This window comes from Citrus sinensis, chromosome 6 (assembly GCF_022201045.2).
Source record: "Citrus sinensis cultivar Valencia sweet orange chromosome 6, DVS_A1.0, whole genome shotgun sequence".
Lineage (NCBI taxonomy): Eukaryota > Viridiplantae > Streptophyta > Magnoliopsida > Sapindales > Rutaceae > Citrus > Citrus sinensis.
This window is the reverse complement of record NC_068561.1, coordinates 21,114,776-21,137,227: the sequence shown is the minus strand read 5'-3', so window position 1 is coordinate 21,137,227 and position 22,452 is coordinate 21,114,776. Positions and strand designations below refer to the sequence as shown.

The 22,452-nt window shown below is 34.9% G+C and overlaps 5 protein-coding genes across 5 annotated transcripts in view; all 5 read left to right on the top strand.

The window, feature by feature from the left end:
• LOC107175322 (putative UPF0481 protein At3g02645) overlaps nt 1-22,452 on the top strand; it is a 114,647-nt gene that overhangs the window by 44,683 nt on the left and 47,512 nt on the right. The window lies entirely within an intron of this gene.
• Nucleotides 3,152-4,468, top strand: LOC102630457 (putative UPF0481 protein At3g02645). The gene has a single exon (XM_015531375.2). The coding sequence runs from the start codon at nt 3,152-3,154 to the stop codon at nt 4,466-4,468; it is 1,317 nt and encodes a 438-aa protein (XP_015386861.2).
• Nucleotides 6,590-8,125, top strand: LOC107177521 (cell division protein FtsZ homolog 2-1, chloroplastic-like). The gene is made up of 3 exons (XM_052443615.1): nt 6,590-6,769; nt 7,054-7,804; nt 7,954-8,125. The coding sequence occupies exons 2-3, from the start codon at nt 7,157-7,159 to the stop codon at nt 8,089-8,091; spliced, it is 786 nt and encodes a 261-aa protein (XP_052299575.1). The 5' UTR covers nt 6,590-6,769; nt 7,054-7,156; the 3' UTR covers nt 8,092-8,125.
• Nucleotides 15,752-16,650, top strand: LOC127903126 (transmembrane 9 superfamily member 2-like). The gene is made up of 2 exons (XM_052443800.1): nt 15,752-16,158; nt 16,255-16,650. Exons 1-2 carry the CDS (start codon nt 15,752-15,754, stop codon nt 16,508-16,510), a joined length of 663 nt encoding a protein of 220 aa, XP_052299760.1. The 3' UTR covers nt 16,511-16,650.
• Nucleotides 17,331-20,618, top strand: LOC107177513 (transmembrane 9 superfamily member 5-like). The gene is made up of 7 exons (XM_052443799.1): nt 17,331-17,518; nt 18,424-18,467; nt 18,611-19,184; nt 19,264-19,395; nt 19,590-19,752; nt 19,843-20,318; nt 20,399-20,618. The coding sequence occupies exons 1-7, from the start codon at nt 17,331-17,333 to the stop codon at nt 20,616-20,618; spliced, it is 1,797 nt and encodes a 598-aa protein (XP_052299759.1).

Sequence of the window (22,452 nt, the reverse complement as noted above, 5' to 3'; positions counted from 1 at the left end):
TGGAGTAGAGTAGACCTAACTCATATCTGTCCCATTGCTATCCCTAATAAAAATAACTTCAGTTTTCAAAATTTTCTCCATTCTTCTCTCTCTCTCTCTCTTATTTACCCCCATTTCCCTTCTTTCTCTCCCTTACCAAACACCCATCACAACTCATCAATCCTTCTCTTAGATTTCTAATAACTTATGGGGTTCTTTTTTTGTTTTTTTTTGGCAATTTGTTACTGATTTCATTTATTTGTTTTAATGAATCGCTGCCTTCAACAAAGTTCAAACATTGTGTGGACATAAATGGCTTCAGCACACAAGTGAAAAAATTTTGGAATTGGATCAGAGCTGTTGAGCCGAAAAAAAAAAAGATTAAGGGAAGTTTTGGAAAAAAGTGAGAAGTGGAGTCTGTTGAGATAATTTGAGGAATTCAAATAGCATTACTCATTTTGTAAACATTTATCAACCATTAGAGTGTTGAATAATTAAGAAAATGGGCTGACTAATTTGGGCTTAATTAGAAAGCGTTGCGCCCGATTTAAATTATTGGGCTGTTGCAGAGAGGAAGCCAAGGAGTTGACACAATCACTATTTATACTAAAATTTACAAGTGGGTTATTTAAAATTTAATATTAAAATATTTATAAATTATTTAATTTATTTATTGTATTTATTTATGTATTTATTAAAAAAAATTATCGAGAACTTTAGGCTACTATTAATAAAATATGTTTGATAAATTGCTAATATTAAAAAAATTAAATATGCAGATAATTTAGAAAAATTTATACTAATTTATGATATTTATTTAGTATTGTACTCATATTATTATAACATTTTAAAGTTAATTTCTAGGCTGCTATGAAAATTAAGCTTCCTTCATTTCACGATATATTTACTCTTACTTAGGGTACGTTTGGGGCAACTACTCTACCACAGCATAAGTACTACAGTGAACAGTCCCTATATTTTTATGGGAGCCTGATTAATCAATTGACTTATTAAAAATAAAAATATGCTTAAATATGATTTAAATAAAATTTGAGACTCGAGTGTTCTTTTTATTTAGTAGATGATAAATATGAAAGATTAAATTACGAGTAATTATTCTGGTTAAAGATAAATTTATCATTAGTAAATGATAAACTTATTTGTCAAGTGTAATGTATTAGTAAACTTTTATATTTCATTAACGAAACAATTTCACATTATTTATAAATAAATGGCGCATTGTTTAAAATACAAACTATGCTATATTGTCACTTACCTATGTGAGTGTGGGGTGAAATGACATTTTGACGGTAGGTATACCCACCCGTGGTTTTCAGACTTGTTTTTTTATTTCGTGTTTGACTTTTCATCTGCCCATTGATTTTAATAAAATTGTGATACGTATATTACTATTTTAAATGATCATATAGGGGGTCTATAAATAATGAATATTGTCGCTTCGGTCTATCTTTATTTATTACTTTATTAGTTAAAGCCTTAAAGGGTCTCGGTCCTCTCATATAGGTGGTCTATAAATAATGAAATATTGTCGCTCCGGTCTATTTTTGTTTATTAGTTAAAGCCTTAGGGGGGTCTCGGTCCACTCGGATTAAAATAGTAATATACGTGTCACAATTTTATTAAAATCAATGGACATAATTGTGTCTAGAAAAATCACCACTTACCTAGGGTAATCTATTAAGGTAGCGTTTACATTTTGTATTAGAGTGAAAATCTTGAGAACTGAAAATTTTGAAATTAGGAGTGTGGAATGGGAGTGAGAGTAAGTTGTTTACTTACACTGGAGTCAGAATATGAAATTGTCTTGAATTTGGAGTAAATAATTTTAAATTACAGTTTTATCATTATTTAAAGAATTATAATTTTTAATTACAAAATTAATAAAAAATATATTTGAAAATAAAATATTTATTTTATTATATTTATAAATTAATTATTATTATTAATATTCTTAATTATATATATCATAATTTTTTTATTAATTTGAATTTGAATATGTAAATAAAAAATTATTAATAATAGCAACGCAAATAAAACATTATCATTGATAATATAGTACAAAATTAATATTTTCTTAAAATAAAATATTTATTATTATTAATTAAATAAATATAATAATATTATATTTTCAAATAAAGATAAAATATAGTAATATTATTAATTCTCTATGAGTATAATAATATTATTTTTAACTTAGAATCAATGTAAATTATTGTTTTTAACTAAATATAATAATATTACATTTAAATATGTTTAATATTATTATTTTAATAAATTTAAATTATAAAACAACATACTAATATTATTTAAATAAATATAATATTATTTATTTTATTAAATTTAATAAAATAAGTATGTTTATTATTATTATTTTTAATAAATGTAATTTATAATATAATATAATATAATAATATTTAAACAAATATGATATTATTTATTTTATTAAATATTATTTAATTTATTTTAAATATAAGGGTAAAAAGAGAAGAGTGTGGAGTAGATTCCCACTCCCATGGAGGTGGGAGTGGGAATCCACCTCCATGGGAGTGGGAGTGGGAATCCCACTCCCCACTCCAAAATTAAGTGGGGTTCACGGAACGAGATTCTCATTTCCCTCTAAAAAATTGTATGTAAATATTAGAGCGGAAGAAATTCACACTACTCACTCCCACTTCAAAAAATAAATACTACATAAAGGTATATGGGATACCCATGTATTTTTCTCAACTAATATCGTCCGTGGATTCGGAATCTCTGATAATTTGTCACATGGCATTGACTCAAAATCTCAAGTCTTTCAAAACTACAAATTATAGAAATAATTTACACGACTTGATTTGTACTCGTGCAATCAACAAGCAGAAGTGAAAGTAACTTGTGAAGGGTACCGCATGTATTATACATTATCAAAAAGACAGAGATCGAGCCAAATAACATATAAAATCCGGCGCTCTCAACCACATCAGTATTTGCTGCCGTCCAGCAAATTAAACTACTCAGCGGGTAGGCTCATGCTCAAATTTCAATGATTGTATTAACTATTTCTGATAGTTTGATAGCATTATATATGTTTTGCTTTTAAGGGTTGATTTTATTACAGAAGGACGTCGTTTAATTTGTTACTATTTGTTGCATATATAGGACTCGAAACATGGAGGGGGAAAGGAATGGCTTAATAACATTTGCTTCCCTTAAAGAACACAAAGAAAGGCTAGTTGACGAGGAGCGAGAAAACTTGGAGCCTCAACCTGAGTGCTGTATTTACAGGGTTCCTAAATCTATCCGCAAAGCAGATGAAGAAGCCTACACTCCTCAGGTAATTTCGATAGGCCCTCTTCATCACGGTAAAGAAGAATTAGCTTATATGGAAAAGCAAAAAATTAGATATAGAAGAGAATTTAGTGAACGAATCACTCCAGAGACATGGCAGGAATTTGTCACCTTCATAGAGAATCACGAGCAACGTATTCGCAACTGTTATGAAGAGGCGTCGAAACTTGAAAAACTTGAGTTTATAACAATGATTCTATATGATGCTGTCTTTATCATCGAGTTGTTTTTGAAACATGAAGAACGCATTAGGGATAGAAGTAAACCTGCGCCGTACAACGCACCATTACAGGTTGATATTCGGTTGGATTTGGTATTGCTTGAAAATCAGCTCCCCTACTTTGTCCTTGAGGAATTATATATGATAGTTTTCCCTAGCAATATCCATCACCTCTCCTTCCTTCATCTTTCTTGTGTGTTCTTCACGAGTTCTAGCATTAGCAATGATACGCCCATTTTTCCTCGAAATGTTGATGTCCAACTTAAACACTTCACTGATTTGAAAAGATATCTTATGACAATGAGGTTCTCGACACCACAGAACCTTAGAAGATCAACTTTAAAGATACCTTGTGCAGTCAAACTGCAAGAGTCAGGAGTGAGATTCAAGCTTGTTGAAAGAGAAAGCTTTCTCAATATAACATTTGAGAAGAAAAGGCTACTCAGTTTCATGCCATGGTTCAAAGTACGGGAGCTTCAAATTCCAGTCCTTAAAATATATGACTCGACGGAACCCTTGCTTCGAAACTTGATGGCCCTCGAGCAGTGTCACTATCCATCCGAAACCTACATTTGCAATTATATCAATGTGATGGATTCTCTTATCAACGCTGAGGAAGATGTGGATTTGCTTGTTGAAGCAGGAATTATACGTAATCATGTGGGCGACAATGCTAAGGTAGCAAATATGTTCAAGAAATTTGGCAAAAAAATTGTTTTAGATTATTTCTGTTACTGTGACGTTCTTGAGGATCTGAAAGCGCACTACGACAATCCTTGGAACCATGCTGTGTCAACCTTGAAATTGAAGAGAGTTTATTTTAACAGTCTTTGGAGAGGCACTGGAACTGTCGCTGCCATTCTGCTCTTAGTCCTCACATTGGTACAAACCATATGTTCTATTCGCCAAGTTGTGTGATTTTATTTACTATCTGAATTAGAAGCTTCACTTCGCAATGTAATTTTCCAATTTGATTTAAGTTTGTTTGTCATAGATTGAAGCAGCAGTCACAGTTTGCCCCCAAAGAGGTATTTCAGTTCAGTCATCTTAACCTTTTCACTGTGGCTTGTTCAATCAACCAATATATTGTGCCTATTCTCATGTGTTAAATTTCATTCTTTTTTCTGCTACCAATCTTCAAGAGAGTACTATGGGTGAATTAACGCAAAGAAAGAGCAAATAAAAATTACTTCACATTTGAATAGATCTCAAAAGGCTGATGCTCTGCATTAATTATTTTATTATTGGGAATAACCTGGATATTCAACCCAATAATAATTAAATTCGGAGAAAGTTAGGCCTCCCATCACTGGCGTTGGATTGGAGAAAACAAGAAATCGTGCATGGATAACTCGATCTCTAAGGCTCATCAACCACTACAAAATTTGCAAAACTGCATAATCGTGCATGGTGGCATTAGTATCAATTTCTGGATAAATTTTGTTATTCCGAAAGCGTGAGCACAGTGTAAGATTCCTGTGGCTCACCAGCGCGCTGAACTCCTTTCTTATTGGGCTTATTTCACATGCACAAATCTTGCAACCCAGGCTCCAATAAAAAGCCTTGTTCAAAAAACACAAGGGGTCCAGGGCTTTCAAGTTTTGAGCTCCAGCCTGTTGGGGCCCGTGTTGTGTTAATGGTTTCCAGATGAAGTAATTACATAAGGACCCCTGATTTTTTTGTTTTGCCAAATGATGACGTTTTATATCATTTTGTGCCAAATAAGTCCCCACTCCTAATGAAATGACTGAAATACACCACGGGGACTAAAATGTTATTACTCCTTTATATCCTTTGATTTTCTCCAAAAAGGGTATGTATAACACCTTAGTTCCTAATATGTATCTAAATGGGAAGTATCATAATTAACGTAAATTGATGATAAAGAACAAAGGAGCTCGAAAAGATAGTTGTATACTTATGAAAAGTTGTTGGCAAATTAGGATTTTACTCTCTTTCATCCATAAAATGAGAATGACCAAAAAGAGAAAAACAAAATATAAAATACAATGCTAATGTCTAAAATAAAAAGAAAATGCATGTAGTTAAAAATGAAATATTTTGTTGATTCAAGTTGCTAATCACTCTGAAATGAAGTTAGTTTCGTCTTTCCTTAAATTTCAAAACGGTATACTATGCACCTAAAAAAGATATTTATAAATAAAATTACAGTCCAAAATATATGCAAATGTCATATTGTACATCGTAAACAAAATAAATAAACATGATTAGAGAGCCGATAGATCAATAACCAACAAAACTAGAAGACAACCATGTAGAGAATATTTCGGCAATCATGCCTCCAATGATTGGTGTTGTTGGATTGGAGAAGCCATGAAATCCTACATGGATGGGTGAGCAAAAAATCTCTAAGGCTTATTAAAATTACAAAATTATTATTCCCAAAGTGTGAGCACTAAGCACAACGCATGGTTGTTCTGGCTTTCCTGCGCTGAACTCGTTTCTTATTGGGCTCTTTTTATGTTAACAAATCCTGCAATCCAAGCCCCAACAATAAGCCTTGTTCAGAATAAGGATCAGACTATTAGAAGTAGCCAACCAGTCAAATATAGAGAAATACTTTTCACACCCCTTTAGTATTGTTTATAAAACTCTCTTTTTGTAGTCTATTCTAGTTATTACATAAAAGGATAAAAATACATATTTAATTAAACTAAAATGTCTTTACACCTATAAATCGTAAACCCACATATTTTTTAAATCCTAATTTATGATCCAATTTATTTTTTGAAAAATCAAAATATTATGGATAAGTGCGTTTACTGTATAATAAATAGGGTCCGGTAAGCCTTAAAGAGCTCCAATCTAAATTAAACTTTCTGTTATGTTGGTCTCCAGATCGGGTAATTAAATCTGGCCCCCTGATTTCTTCTTTTTACCAAATATGACATTTTCTGTCATTTATATCAAATAGGTCAGGTCCCTACCCTATTGAAATGACTGAAATGCCCTACGGGAACTTGAATGTTATTATTTCTAGCTTCTTCATTTATTAGTCACAAGATTTTTGTTGATTTTGGTGATTGCTTTTTATCAACAAAACACTCTTGACTATTTTCAAAAAATACAAAACACACTCACTCAAAACAAAGTTGGCCTAAAGGAAAACCCCTATTTTTCGACCTGTTTAGGCTCAGCACTCGTATGCTTCGAGCCACTTCGCTATTTCTATTTACTCGGACGCTGCAACCCTGACAGGTCTTGCCATCTTCTCCCTCGCTCTTGCTTTTGTTTCAATTGTTTTTGTTCAGAATTGCTTGATTATTTGTAGTTCACTGTACTGGGTTTGGTTATTTAGTTGGTCTTAATTTTTGCTTGCAGCATTTTGTTCAATTGTCGCTTAATTCATTGTGAATATTCAATAGGGAACTCTTTTGGCTCAGCATTTTTCCATTTGTGCATTCTATAGTTTTTGTAGGCAATCATTTGTGTGCACAATTTCTGAGTTTTAATGTTTCAATTTTCTGGTCTTTGATGGACAGGTATTAAGAGCTTTCTGTCGAAAACCAGGAAATTTAAGCCATTTGGGAATCTCGTTTTGTTGGCACATATTACTAAAAGTACTTTTGAAATTTGATTGTTTAGATGGCGACTTGCATGTCTCCGTGTTTTACGCCTTCTGATACTCGAGCAATGGGGGTACTGACGGTTTTTGGAGGGAGGGTATCAATGGAAAATCACCTGGGAAGAGTTAATAGTTTGAAAATGTCTGATAACAAGAATGGGTTTTCGGGTACTGGTCAAAAGTCAACTTTCACTCAGTTTAGATGTTCAGCAAACTCTCAGAGTGTCAGTTCATATCACAACAAAGACCCATTTCTGAACCTTCACCCTGAAGTTTCATTGCTGCGAGGAGAGGGGACCAATACAATAAGCAACCCAAGGAAGGATAGTTCTAGTGGAAGTGTCACTGAGAGCATAGAAGAAGCATCTAGTCCAAGTAGTTACAATGAAGCTAAGATCAAAGTTATTGGGGTCGGTGGTGGTGGGTCAAATGCTGTTAATCGGATGATAGAGAGTGCAATGAAGGATGTGGAGTTCTGGATTGTCAATACCGATGTTCAAGCCATGAGAATGTCACCTGTTTTTCCTGAGAATCGGTTACAAATTGGTCAGGAGCTAACTAGGGGGCTTGGTGCTGGTGGGAACCCAGAGATTGGCATGAATGCAGCCAAAGAAAGCAAAGAATCAATAGAAGAGGCACTTTTTGGTGCTGACATGGTCTTTGTTACAGTAAGTATGACGTCCGCATTGAGACGTTAATTTTGCAGGGGAACTTCATATGCCCTTATTATTAATTTTCTTTCCCACATCTTGGTTCTTTTTCATTTTTAGCTTTATTTTTATTCTTTTGCCTGAGACTTTTAAGTTTCTATTTGCAGGCTGGAATGGGTGGAGGGACTGGCACTGGCGGGGCTCCTGTGATTGCAGGGGTTGCGAAGTCAATGGGTATATTGACTGTTGGTATTGTTACAACCCCTTTTTCTTTTGAGGGACGAGAAAACCCTGACAAAAGATGAAGTGAAAAAGTTTACCACGTCACCTACACGTAACGAATATGCTAGCGTGGCTGAATAACATTCCCCTGTGACTCTACCACGTCACCTACACGTAAAATAATCAGTTACTCTGCAACGATAGCAGCTGCCCAACTGACTACCCGCCTCGCTCAGTCGAGACAAATTCATACATAAAATAACTGTCAAGTAAAACTCAAACCGTCTGATTTCATCACATCACAATCTTGATTTACATCATGAAAATATAAAATTCATCACAAGAAACCACACTCGTAAATAAATAACCTCGACCTAATTCACCAACAGAATTTCCCTCCTATTTCAAAGCACCCAAAGCCTCCCTCTTTTTTTTTTTTTTTCCCTCTCTCTCTCTTTCTCTTTCTCTTTCTCTCTATCAGTCTTTAGCGTCCGTACGAAAATGGCTGTGATTGTGAATTCAAGAATGAGCTTCGTTGTCCATTTCAAAAAAAAAAAAGAATAAGCTTCATTGTCTTGATACTGATAGCAGCTCTGTTCCCGATGGTCATCTCCACGCGGCATCCTGAACTCTCCACAACGCGCGAGCCACAGTTGAAAGAAGGAGATATCATTCCTTTGTTCGCCAACAAAGTACTTCCGCAAGCCGATGACTGGTGTTCCATCCTCTTAACTTGCAATAATTTTTTGGAAAAAAAACACCAACACCCTCAAGATTTGGAGAAATGGTCATCAACACTCTCAAGTTTTCAAAGAGGAACACTAAGACCCCATTTTGATCATTATACCCTTTATCTCTATTATTCTAAAAAATTGACTTTAAAATTTTTAGTAAATACAAATACCGTATAAATAATATAATCTATGGAGCAGACTAACAATATTAAAATATTTAATATTTTAATGATTCATAGATGCCATTTCGTTTGATATCTACTGACTTGTTTGTTAAGTTTTTGGAATAAAAATTTTGTTTAGTTGATAAGAAAATGGGGTAAAAGAAAGATGTAAATGAAAGATAAGAGTCTCAGTCATCTGAAATAGAAAAAATAATGGTGGTGAAATCTAATTTTTGTTATATTTTCTTGAATACCAACAGAGCATCAAAGAGTTCTGTTTTGGATGTTTTATAACTTCTAGAAGCCCTATAGGGCTTCTGTACATCGACTTTGTGCTTGATTCCCTCGAAAATGAAGGATAAAAGAAACAAACCAAATCTAGATTGATTAGTCCCAAAATCTTTTGCTAGAAAAAAAAAAAGAAAAACGAAAGGGAATAGTAACTCTGTACTGATGGAAGGGTAAGCTTCAGAATAGTAACTCTGTACTGAGTCATTTTAAAATCTCAGCTTTTCGGTTGATGTGCATGTTTTCTTTCCGCAGTGAGGCGTACTCCTGCTGTGAATTGCCATTCTGTCCTCCTGGAGGTACAATTACATCTTCCATTTATCATTACATTATTTTCAATAGAGGGGTAGTTGTGATCATCTACATGCACCTAACTTATATGTGATTATTCTGAAATTCCATGGATTGCGTACAGACCCAATACCCAGCAGGGAGAAATCTCTTCAAGAAATTCTATCCGGTGATTGCTTTACGAGGACTCAGTATGAGCTGAAATTCAAGGTAGGGACAGTTCGGGAGACCATTTGTGAGAAAACCCTAACAAAAGATGAAGTGAAAAAGTGTAGGCAAGCCATCAGTAATGAATCCGAATACCATATGTACTATAACAATGTTCTCTTGCGCGAAAAGGTGGGGTTTGTTAAACCAATGGGAGTTACTTTCAATTCAAGGCCCATTTATTATCTTGTTAAGCACATTGACTTTTATCCCCAGTACTATGAGAACCAAGTGGTAGACATAAGTTCTGTTGCTGACTTAGATTCGGCAGTTGATATAACTGAAGATGCCGAAATCAGAGTCAGGTTTACCTATTCTGTGTTCTAGAAAGATTCTATAATTAAACCTACAAAATCTATCACCCAGAATGGAAATGCAACAATGAAACAGTGGTGGAGTTCAGAATCGTGTTTATTGATATTTCGGTTTCTCAACTTGTGCCTGGTACTTTTGACGCTTGCTAAGGGAATGGTTGAATTTCTCACGATCAGGTATTGTGGTATCTAACATTTCTTAAAGAAAGCATAGGTCTATGGAGGCCTTAGTGGCATTTTTTATCTTAATTTTTGTCCCTGCAGCTCCCGTTCTGCATCAAAAGATGCAAGCTTGCACCCTGTAAATCCGTGGTTACTTGCTTGCATTCTGGGCCTTTGAGTTCAGCAGTTGCTAATGTAATCATTCTGTACTGTAACGCCGGTGCTTAGTTTGTTGCATATTTCTGAATTCATTAAAGTTACTATATATTCAGTGATCAATTCCATACATAACTCTGGGTTTAGTATGCTTTTATCATTTTTCCAGTTCTGCATGATTTTATTAGATTATGTTGAAACTGTAGTAATACCAACAGTATTTTGCACAATCCTGGTATTTTAATTCATTATGAAAAAGGAATGAGCTATAAAACGCTTGAGATCCCTTTAAATATATTGGTACATACACTGACTTAATTTTTTTCATCAATAACTTCCCTGATAGAAATTTCACATTTTGATCTTAATGCGAAGTTAGTATGAAATGTGTATAGTTCCTAATTATATTTTTGCCTTAATATATACCAATGCAGGGCAGGTCTCGGTTTCCTCTTCATATGGCCTTTGGAAATTCATGATGTTCGTTATCCATGCAATCTTGGCCCCATAACTACACTTGCGCTTGTATACTGCTTGATATGTTCGTATTATGGGTACATTGATTCATCTTATGGCTCGGATCGAGAAAAAAACATATATAGCTGGGTAAGACATATCTCTTGTGAAGTAATTTTCTTGCTTTTCCCTTCAGATAATACAGTAATAGCTCATGTCTTTTGATCATCTGGTGAATGGTTTTCTTGCAGAAGAAGTACATTTTATACTGTGTGCATGTTGGGTGCAAGCGGAAGTGCAGAAAAATTTTTATTTAAGAACAAAGTATTTTGTTGGAAATTTCTGAAACTTTATTGCTTAATTCATTTTTTTCGTTTCTGTCTTCTTACTTTTCATACAACCAGAGTTCTATATTTATATGCATTATAGACAACTCTAGAGATTACATTAATCATGCTTTACATTTCCAAAGCCACATTGCAAACATCAATTCTACCATTTACTTCACGTTGAAAAACAAACCAAATAACCCTTCAAACTTCTTGCTCAATTTACTAGATTACTAATTATATCTCAACACCCCCTCTTAATTAGTAATCTTCAATTGCTTCTTGAATTTTTCAAACTTCTCAATGATGATTGCTTTGGTCAGAAAATCTGCTGGCTGCTCATTAGTGCTGATAAACTCCATATTAACTTCTCCTTTGCTTACTAAGTCACGGATGTGGTGATAACGCAGCTCAATGTGCTTAGATTTAGCATGAAATACAGGGTTCTTTGTTAGAGCAATGGCTGACATGTTGTCACAATAAATTGTTGTTGCAGCATCTTGATTGAACTGCAAATCCTTGAGAATTCTTCTAAGCCAAACGGCTTCACAAGCTGATTCAGTTGCTGCAATGTACTCTGCCTCGGCTGAGGATAAAGCTACTGACTTCTGCTTCCTTGAGCTCCATGAAATCACATTTGTACCAAGACAAAATAAATAACCTGATGTGCTTTTTCTGTCATCAAAGGAACCAGCCCAGTCACTGTCAGTAAAACCAACAAGCTTGCAATTGTCTTCTTTTTCATACATGATCCCCTGCTTTTTCGTTCCTTGAAGATACCTTAAGATTCTCTTTGCTGCAATATAATGGGACTTCCTTGGATCATTCATAAATCTAGAAAGAACACTAACTGAGTGCAAAATGTCAGGTCTTGAGTTGGTTAGATAAATCAACGAACCAACCAAGCTTCTATAGATTCTTGCGTCAGCCTTTTCTTCTTTTTCATCATGTTTCAATTTTTCATTCAAACCCATAGGAGTAGGTGCTGGTTTGCATTTGAACATGTGGAATTTCTTCAACAAATCTTCTACGTATTTTTCTTGACAAAAGAAGATTTTTCCTCTGGCTTGCTTCACTTGAATGCCAAGAAAATACTTCATTAAGCCCAAGTCAGTCATCTCAAATTCATCTAGCATGCTTTTTTTAAACTCTTCCACCATTTTCAGATTAGTGCCACAATAAATTAGATCATCAACATAAAGGCAAACAATAAGGAAATCAGTACCTTCCTTTTTGACATAAAGAGAAGGTTCACTTGAGCTTCTGTCAAATCCATTTTTAACGAAATATCTATCAATTCTGCTATTCCATGCTCGAGGGGCTTGCTTCAAGCCATACAAGGCTTTTCGGAGTCGATAAACTTTGTTTTCTTCACCTTTCACTTCATATCCTTTAGGCTGCTCAACATAAACCTCTTCTTCAATTTCACCATTTAGAAATGCCGATTTTACATCTAGCTGAAACACATTTAATTCCATTTGGGCTGCCAATGCAAGAACAGTTCGAATAGTCTCCATTCGAGCTACGGGAGCAAATGTTTCTGTAAAATCAACTCCAGGCAGCTGAGAGTATCCTTTGGCAACGAGCCGCGCCTTATATTTTTGAACTGAACCATCTTCATTGTACTTGATTTTGAAGATCCATTTCAGCCCAATTGTTTCTTTTCCATTTGGCAAATTAACCATCTCCCAAGTTTTATTTTTCACAATGGTGGCCATTTCCTCGTTCATTGCTTTGATCCAATCTTCATTTCTTGAGGCCTCCTCAAAGTCTTGAGGCTCACAAGAAAATAAAGCAAGTTCACATGACTCATAAATTTCTCTCATTGACTTTATCTTCCTTGGAGGGCTTTCATCATCCGAAGAACTTTCTGCTGCTGAATTTGGAGAATTTGGTTCCAAATTATTTTGCTGTGAAGAATTTGGTGGAGATACAGGAGCTTCAAAAAAGCTAGATGCTTGAGATTGATCTTTTTCCCACTGCCAAGCTGATGCCTCATCAAATACAACATCTCTTGAGATAACAAGCTTATTTGTTGTAGGATTCAACAACCGATACCCTTTAGACTCATCACTATAGCCAATAAACAAATATTTTTCACCTTTTTCATCAAACTTCTCCCTGTTTTGAGCTGGAATAAGAGCATAAGCAATACTCCCAAAAATCTTCAAGTGATCAACAGTTGGCTTTCGGTTGTGCCAAGCTTCAAATGGAGTTTTGTCTCTAACAGCTTTTGTAGGAGACCTGTTGAGGATGTACACAGTTGTATGACATGCTTCTGCCCATAAGTTGTTAGGAATGCCTTTGCCTTTTAACATGCTTCTTGCCATCTCTACAATGGTACGGTTCTTCCGTTCTGCGACTCCGTTTTGTTGTGGACTTCGGCTGACAGTAAGTTGTCTTTGAATTCCATTATCCCTGCAATAATTCATGAATGGAGTGTAGATAAATTCACCACTACGATCAGTTCTCAAGGTCTTCATTTTGCATCCACTTTGCCTTTCTGCAAGAGCTTTAAACTGAAGAAAAGTTGAGAAAGCTTATGATTTTTCATTCAAAAAATAAATCCACATCATCCTTGTATAGTCATCAACCAAAAGAATGAAATATCTCCTGTTATTGAGAGAGAGAGTCCTTGTAGGACCACAAATATCAGCATGCACCAATTCCAACGGAGCTTTGGCTCTCCATGAATTTTTAGGAAATGGAAGTCTATGCATTTTTCCATATATACAGCCCTCGCAAACTTTTTCATATCTTCCAACATCAGGTAAGCCAATCACCATGTTCTTTTGCTTGAGCAAATTCAACCCTTTATAGTTTAAATGGCCATATCTGAGATGCCATAAATTTGACAAATCTGAATTTTCAGTTTTGAGAGCAACATTCTCATCAAGTGGCATAACAAGAGGAAAAACTTTGTTCTTTGACATTTCAACAACGGCCACTGTGTGATTATTAGTTTTATCAATAATTTTGCATTTCTCATCATCAAAATAAATTGAAAAACCCTTTTGAATTAGCTGCCCCACACTCAAGAGGTTTTGAGTTAAATTTGGAACATAAAGAACGTCAGAAATAAGCTTTTTGTTACCTCCCTTTGTATGGACAGCAATAGTGCCTTTTCCCACAGCTTTCTGCATTTTTCCATCTCCAAGCTTCACTTGCGAATTAAAACTTTGGTCAAGGCTGATGAAAATGTCACGTTCTCCAGTCATGTGGTTGCTGCAGCCGCTATCCAAGTACCACAAATTATATGATTCACGTTCAGCACCTTTACTTGAATAAAACAAGTAATCTCCATCACCTTCTTTTGTAAAATTTGCCTCATTTTTTCCTTTCTTATTTTGATACCAGCAATCCCTTTGAGAATGGTTAGGAATGCGACACCTTGTGCATTTATAACGACAATCTTTTGATTCATGATTAGACCGATTACAAATGATGCACTGAGAATCTGAATTTTGCTGTGAATTCCCTCTGTCATTTTTCCACTTGTTGCGGTTGTCGTTCTGTTCTCTTTTCCCTTTGCCACGCTGTCCGTTTCTTTGAGACGAGCCTCCATTCTTCTGGTCTTTCTTGTTGCTTTTATTCTGATCTGAATTATTAATCTTTGACTGAAAAGCTTGCTCTGTAGGCTGACTTGAAGGTCGATTGATTCTTTGCTCATGAGACCGTAATGATCCTGACAAATCTGAAAAAGTCATCTTGGACAAATCCCTTGATTCTTCAATGGCTGCTGCTACATGATCAAACTTTGAAGGAAGACATCTCAGCACCTTTTCATTCACCTTCTTGTCTTCAATGGAGTCCCCGCAACCTTTAATCTGGTTCACAATCTCAGTAACTCTACTGCAAAAATCCTGAACTCCATCACTGTCTTTCATTGATAAATTATCGAACTCTTTCCACAAAGTCTGTAACTTGATGGTGACTGCCTTTTCGAAACCTTGAAATTCTTGTTTTAAGATTTCCCAAGCATTTTTGGCCTTTTTGACACCAAATATTCTGGGGAAAATTGACTTACTAACACCTTGTTGGATATATCGAAGTGCCGTGGCATTTCTCTGTATGTTTTCTTTGTACTGCTGTTGATGTGCTGGAGTCCAATCTGAAGAACTTGCAGATTCTGGTGGTTCAGCATATCCATCTTCAACAACATCCCATAAATTTTGAGAGAGGAAAAAGGTTTCCATTTGATTACTCCAATATTCATAATGTACCCCTTCAAATATTGGAACTTGACTGGGAGCATATGAAAATAATGTAGGTAGGGTATTTGATGTCATTTTGAGGGTGTTTTGGAAAAGCTCTGATACCAAATTTGTTGGGTGCAAGCGGAAGTGCAGAAAAATTTTTATTTAAGAACAGAGTATTTTGTTGGAAATTTCTGAAACTTTATTGCTTAATTCATTTTTTTCGTTTCTGTCTTCTTACTTTTCATACAACCAGAGTTCTATATTTATATGCATTATAGACAACTCTAGAGATTACATTAATCATGCTTTACATTTCCAAAGCCACATTGCAAACATCAATTCTACCATTTACTTCACGTTGAAAAACAAACCAAATAACCCTTCAAACTTCTTGCTCAATTTACTAGATTACTAATTATATCTCAACAGTGCAGATGTTCATAATGGTTCTGCTAGTCAACCAGGTGGCTAAGTTTGCTTCTGAGTCTGCTAATTTCTGGACTACAGCAATATTTTTCTGTGTATCTCGACTTTTGGCTGCCCTTTCTTTGCCTAAGATTATTGAGATAGCATATGGCCTCCAATTACAATCTCAAAGACCTCCGACCCCCCTGTGGCGATCTAAGTTCACGACCACGAAAGCTCAGATGTTTCTTGGGGGCCTCTTTCCTTTCATTGTAATCTTCGGAAATACCGATGAAATTTACGCAATCTTCTTTTTGCTGACACTTTGTGGCGTCTATAGGACAATGTTCTTATCCTTCTTTAAGGTCATTATAATGACTATATTGACGGGAGCGGGTTTTACAGCTTATCAACTGCGTGGGAAGCATGTCTACTGGTGGTGGAGGTATAGTTCTTAGCATAATCAATTCATGGATATTTTATCATTGTACCCTTTTCCCTTACATCATGATTGATAATTGATGGGCTTGAATTTATGCAGATCTGTTTTAAGAGGGGGATCAACTGCTATTTTCATGTTTGCGTACGGCATCTATTTCTACTGCAGAGTTAACGAAGTGATTTCTTTTCCGAATCTGTTCTACTTTTTGGTCTATAATGCATGCTCATGCTGTATTTTATTTGTGGCTCTTGGAGCAGTTGGCTTCTATGCTTCATTATTTGCGTCTAAAGCCTATTATCGTTTTTGTCTTCCAAGCGCAACTGATGATTCCACTGTTACTTGTCTGATACAGTGAGAATTAGCCCATGTTTTTGGTTACTTTTATGGAGATTTCAGTTGTCTGTGTAAACACTTAGTCTGTGTCAATTTGTAAAGGTCGATTGGAATGTATAGCTAGTTACTTGAAAATTGGAATGAACGCATTTGATGGTTCAGTTTTTGACTCTTTAACAATCCCAAACAAGCCCTGAATCTCTGTATGCAAATTAAACTCTGCTCTGATTAAAACAAGCAATTTGTTTCTGTTTTCTACAGGAACATGATTATCATCCTAGTCTTTGTATCAAGGAAGCCTGTTGCAGGGACATATTCTAACAAAAACTTTGTGAAGAGGGGAACTTTCCATTGACAATGAGTCATGCATATTCTTTTAACCGCGCTGTGCATGATTTGGATCAATTGCTCAAATGACGTTCGTTAAAACTTGTTTAACGAACGATTCCAAAATAGGCAATAAGCATGCATAACAACCGTTACACCTACGTGGCCCAATAATATCCGCCTTGAGCTCTACAAAGTCACCGCCAGGGTAAATTATCAGTTCTCCATAACGATAACCGCTTCCTAACGGACGGACTATCCGCCTCGCTGAACAGATTCAATTAGTTTGTCATGTATTCATACGTACCAACAGAAAGTCACAACGTTAATTCATCAGATTACAATCATGATGAACATCTCAAAAGGTTTTAATGGTCGAGATTTACCATGAGATTGAAAATATCTTCGTAACAAAGTCTGAAGCTGGCTATAAAAACCTCAACCTAACGCTAACAAAATTTCCCTCCATTTCATTTTATTCGAAACCCTCTCCCCGCTCGAGTGTCCGTACAACAATGGCGATAATGAATCGAAGAACAAGCTTGATTGTCTTGATACTGATAGCTGCCCTGCTTCCTCTGCTGATTTCGACGAAAAATCTGAAGCCGGAGCTGACGTCACAAGTTCTCGAGCCTCATCAGCTAAAAGAAGGAGATCTCATTCCTTTCTTCGCTAGCAAAGTTTTTCAGCGTGCCGATGGCTGGTAGTACTCGCGTTATATTACCGATTGCTCCTTTTAACTTCTAACTGTTTAACTATTATTTGATTTGATTTTGCATGAATTTGTTTACCCGATACTAAACGTGGTCTTAGATCTTCTGATTGGTTGCTGAGAAAATAACAGAAAAGAAAATGAAATCTGATAGTTCTGCGTTGTTTGTTTGCTATCTCAAGTGTTTATGTTACTCTGATCTCTTCAGCAATCCATTTTGCTTGCATTTTGTTGTTTAATATTGTGATTAGGAGATCAGGAGAAGTAATTACATGATTATTTTGTTCTTTTGGCTTGTTATCACTTTTCATGACAAGTAATTCTGTACGAAATGTGGTGTTTGGTTGATGAGAAAATGGAGGAAAAGAAAAGAAAAGTAACATCTCAAAGAGTTTGTGTGTACTCTGTTAATTTTGCGTTAGGACATTAGAAAACCTAACTCAGTGATTAATAGATGATCATCTGGTTTTGTATCAATGAGAAATTGGAAGAGAAGTAAAAAGGAAATGATATCTAAAAAATGCGAAAAACTGTTTTACTTGAGTTCTTATTTTCAGTTGTATTTTGAGTCCTGACGATCTGATTCTTAATCATTTCTTGCATTTTCTCGGATATTATACAGAAGGTTAAGAATTCTGTTTTAGATGTTTTTTTAACTCGTAGAAGATCTATAAAGTCATACTTCGCTTTAAAAATATGAGTTTACTGGTGCTTCATTATTGTGTTTGGCTCCTGAGAAAAGCAAGTATCAAAAAAAACAAACAGAACACTCAAGAAGTTTATTCTTGTGTGTTTGTTTGTTTTTTCATGCTTGGAAATGCAATGATCAGCAGCGGACATTGTGAATTACTTCAACCAAATGATAACAGATATTGCTCTGCTTTTTCTTCTTGCAGTGGGGCCAAGTCCTACTTTGATTTACCATTCTGCCCCGCTGGAGGTACATGTTTAGATTTTTATTCGATCTCTAGTATTAGTGCAACTGTAGTGTCCTCGATCACGATCTTAATTACATGACTGTGATAATGTATTAAGAATTTTATCAATCAAGTTATGACTAATATTTGCTTCCATTGTGTATAGATCCAATACTCAACAGGATGAAGTCCACGGAAGAAATTGTAAAAGGTGATTGCATCACTAAAACAAAATATGAGCTGAGGTTCAAAGTGGAAACCGTAGGCAAGATCCTTTGTGAGAAAAACCTGAAAACACATGAAGTCAGAAAGTTTAGGGATGCTATTAGCAACGAAGTCGACTACCATATGTACTACAACAATATTCTCTTGCGGGGAGTTGTGGGGATTGTAAAAGAAAAGAGCCTCACTGTCGATTCAAGGACAAGATATTATCTTGTCAAGCACATTAACTTCTATCCCTACTACTATGAGAACAAAGTTGTAGGCATATATGCTCTGCCGGATATTAAATCGGCGGTAGATATCACTGAAGATGCTGAAATCAGTGTGAATTTTACCTATTCCGTCAACTGGAAAGTTAAAAGCAACCCCACAAATTCTGTCCACCAGAATGAAACTGCAATCATGAGAGATTCAGAAGACAAAGAGTCAATGATATTTTGGGGAGCCATGTTTTGCATTTGGCTTATGTTGCTGATTGTGGCAATTGATCCATATCTTCAGAACTATTTCGACAGGTATTACCCTGATTATTAACTAATCATAGGATCATGAAGGTCTTAATCATTTCTTCACCTTAATATTCATCACCTGCAGGTATCCTCCCCGAGTTATCACATTAACAGAAAATGGCATTCGGTATAAGGTACATGGCGATGAGTGCTGGCGCCCTCCGTATTCATCCTTACTTGGTGCCATTTTGGCCATTGGAGCTCAGCAGCTTTTAATGTAATTGTTTCGATTCCTAAATCTGGTGCTTATTTTGCTGCACGCTAGTAACCTCAACAAAGTTACTATTTTATAGTTAATATAAAATTTTCTACCTCCTTTCCACTTAAATAAGTCAGTTGCTGATCCTGAGAAGGCAATTAGCAACCTCTAATTCTCACTCCTCCTAAACATAAAAAGCATGTTTTATGCAGGATAATCCTTCTCCCTTTTTTTGCAAGCCTAGGTGTTTTCTATGCCTGCGATCTTAGCCAACTGTGTCAGGATATATTTGTTTTGATACTTTACTGTATCTCATCTTGCTTTCCTGGCTACTTAGCCACTCAATTTAATGGTACATATACCACATTTGGCAGGGTAAGAGTTCCACTTCTCTTGTATCATATTTCTTCTTTTCTCCATCAGCTCATGGCCTTTTAATCATTTGGTGAATTATGATTCTTGCAGAGAGAATGTATTATGCAGACTGCTGTTCTCTACACGGTCCCAGTGTTCCTAACACTTGCGGTTGTTAATTCGGCTGCATGGTTTGCTGATATACCTGAAAGCGCCACTCCACTCGGGCCTTTTGTTGCTTGGGGACTTGGAAATTGTTTTTTCACAATTCTAGGAGGTACAAGGGGACATCCCAATTATGAACCTGGGAAATATTGTGCCACAAGAACAACTCAAATGGTGATCCCTTGGTGGCAGTCTTGGTTAATCAGCACACCTGCTCAAATGCTCCTTGGGGGCCTCTTGCCTTTCCTTTTCCTCCTCGGAGATATGGATGAAATCTATGCAAGCTTTTTGTTTCTGAAAGTCTGCGGTGCACATTTCACTGTGTTTAGATTCTTCGTTTGCAACATCATAATGACTACGGTGATTGCAACAGTTTCTACTTCTTATCAGCTGTCCTGCGAAGATTTCAATATTTGGTGGAGGTAATGTTCTCAAAAATCATAACATTACCCCCTTTTCTATAGAATAGATGCACTTAAATTTTATCTGTCTATGGTTGCAGATCTGTGTTCCGAGGGGGATCAACTGCTATTTTTATATTTGCCTACGGCATCTATTTCCAGTACAGAATTAAGAAAGGGAATTTAGGGCCTCTTTTCATTTTCATGTGCTATAATGCATGCTTTTGCTATGCTTTGTTCTTGATTCTTGGTGCAGTAAGCTTCTATGCTTCGTTGTATGTGTATGGAACCAAGAAATTGAACCTGCACAAGCGTGATTGATGAACCAATTCTTTCATCCGCAAATCAAGCAGCTCAAACATTCAGAGGATGGTAAAAAGTTACGTGCTTCCTCCATTTATCAAATTCGGCTCTCTCCTAAAACAAGCAATTTCTTTCTGTTTTCTAAAGTACCATCATTAGCGTTGTATTTGTATAAAAATAATTTCTCTTGTTTTCTCTAGAATTTAGAAATGTTAAATTTTCTTTGATTCTCTCGTGTTATTAGATATGCCCCAAAAAAAAAAAAACACTTGGGTTTGAATAAAGACGTATGAAATTTGATCAATAAGCATAATAGTGAGGACTGAACTTATTATGAGGCGTGCAAAATTAATCATAAACGTACTTTTATTGAAAGGTCATGACAAAATTTTTTTTTTCATCCATTCTCCAGTACAAATACTTATTTTACGTACAATGCTATAAAGAGAAGTTACATCGTTATAAAAGGATTTTAGCGTTGTAAAGGGACCTAAAAATAAAAATTCAATTACAGTGTTGTAAACGATGTGTCTCTACTTTATAAAATAGAGAGGTTTCTGTTTGAGAATTTTCACGGATAGTATGATATCTATAAATTAATACCCAATAAATTAATAACCTTTATTATATAATAAATTTTAACCATCTCTACTTGCGTTGATAGGTTAAATTAATAATTTTAATAAATTAATAAGATATTTTTAAAAAAAAGTTTACAAATATAATTATTATGATATTTTATTAAATAAAATATGGCTTTATTGTTACCTTTTTTTTTTCCTTAAAATTTAATTGTAGTTGGATCTCATTTCTAATTTTACTTACCTATAGAAACTTTGAGGTTGAATTCTAAAATTGCAAGGATTTTGAATTTTTCTTTTGTTAATATAATCTATATTTAGTGGATTAGTTCATTTCATTGATTAGAATGATTAAATACAATTAATTTTTAGTCGATTACATTAATGTTCATTAAATTTTATATACACTTTAAAAATTAATAAATTATTAATTTATCCATTAATTAATATCTTTCTAAATTAATAGATTTTTGTATGGTCTTAACATTATTAAGTTACGGAGATTTTACTGAATATAGATAGACATTAGAGGGTTGTTGAATAATTAAGATAAATGACTGACATAATTGGGGCAAACTATAAAGCACAAAAATTGTAAAGTGGTGATACTTGACCTCCCGAATTTTTCTCACCAGCCCCCAGTATTTAATTACATCTACTTATTTCTACAATTATCCTTATTAAAGATAAAAATTTAATTAAAAAATAAAAATAATCCTGGAAATCCTAGCCACCTTCAATTACCATTGTCATGACTTTAAGCCACCATTTTTTTCATTCATTTCAATCTCAGCCTTTTTATTGCTAGCCTATTTTCATTATTTGCTATTCATTCCAATTAAGTTATAATTTCTTGATTCTTATAGTAAAATTCTTCTTTGCCTTTTTTCATTTGACATCATTTTGATTTTGATACGATTATATCAACCTCGTTAAAATCAATTCAAATAGATGAGGGGTATTAGTTTGCAGTTGCTGGGAAATTTGCTAGTAGCTAGGGTCAATCGACATCTAAAGCTAGTGGTTTGACGGCTTGAGGTGGTGGCTTTGGTGGAGGAAAGTGGCTAGGGTTTCTAGAATTATACATTTATACTTAGTTTTTATTTTTTTAATTGTTTAACGAGGGTAATTGTAAAAATAAGTGAGGCTAATTGAAAAGTAAGGGTTAGTGAAAGAAATTCAAGGATCAAATATCACTACTCAAAGTTGCATCAAGAGTCAAAATTATTGGGCTGTTATAACTTTAGACAGATAAAGCAGAAAGTTGGCGC

What these genes read in the sequence shown, in the direction of transcription:
- LOC107177513 (XM_052443799.1), top strand. Translation starts at nt 17,331, where the DNA reads ATGGCGATAATGAATCGAAGAACAAGCTTGATTGTCTTGATACTGATA. An exon ending in ACCATTCTGCCCCGCTGGAG is followed by an intron (nt 18,468 to 18,610) that starts GTACATGTTTAG and finishes CATTGTGTATAG; the next exon opens with ATCCAATACTCAACAGGATG. An exon ending in CTTCAGAACTATTTCGACAG is followed by an intron (nt 19,185 to 19,263) that starts GTATTACCCTGA and finishes CATCACCTGCAG; the next exon opens with GTATCCTCCCCGAGTTATCA.
- LOC127903126 (XM_052443800.1), top strand. Translation starts at nt 15,752, where the DNA reads ATGGTTCTGCTAGTCAACCAGGTGGCTAAGTTTGCTTCTGAGTCTGCT. An exon ending in CATGTCTACTGGTGGTGGAG is followed by an intron (nt 16,159 to 16,254) that starts GTATAGTTCTTA and finishes GAATTTATGCAG; the next exon opens with ATCTGTTTTAAGAGGGGGAT.
- LOC107177521 (XM_052443615.1), top strand. Translation starts at nt 7,157, where the DNA reads ATGGCGACTTGCATGTCTCCGTGTTTTACGCCTTCTGATACTCGAGCA. An exon ending in CTGACATGGTCTTTGTTACA is followed by an intron (nt 7,805 to 7,953) that starts GTAAGTATGACG and finishes TTCTATTTGCAG; the next exon opens with GCTGGAATGGGTGGAGGGAC.
- LOC102630457 (XM_015531375.2), top strand. Translation starts at nt 3,152, where the DNA reads ATGGAGGGGGAAAGGAATGGCTTAATAACATTTGCTTCCCTTAAAGAA.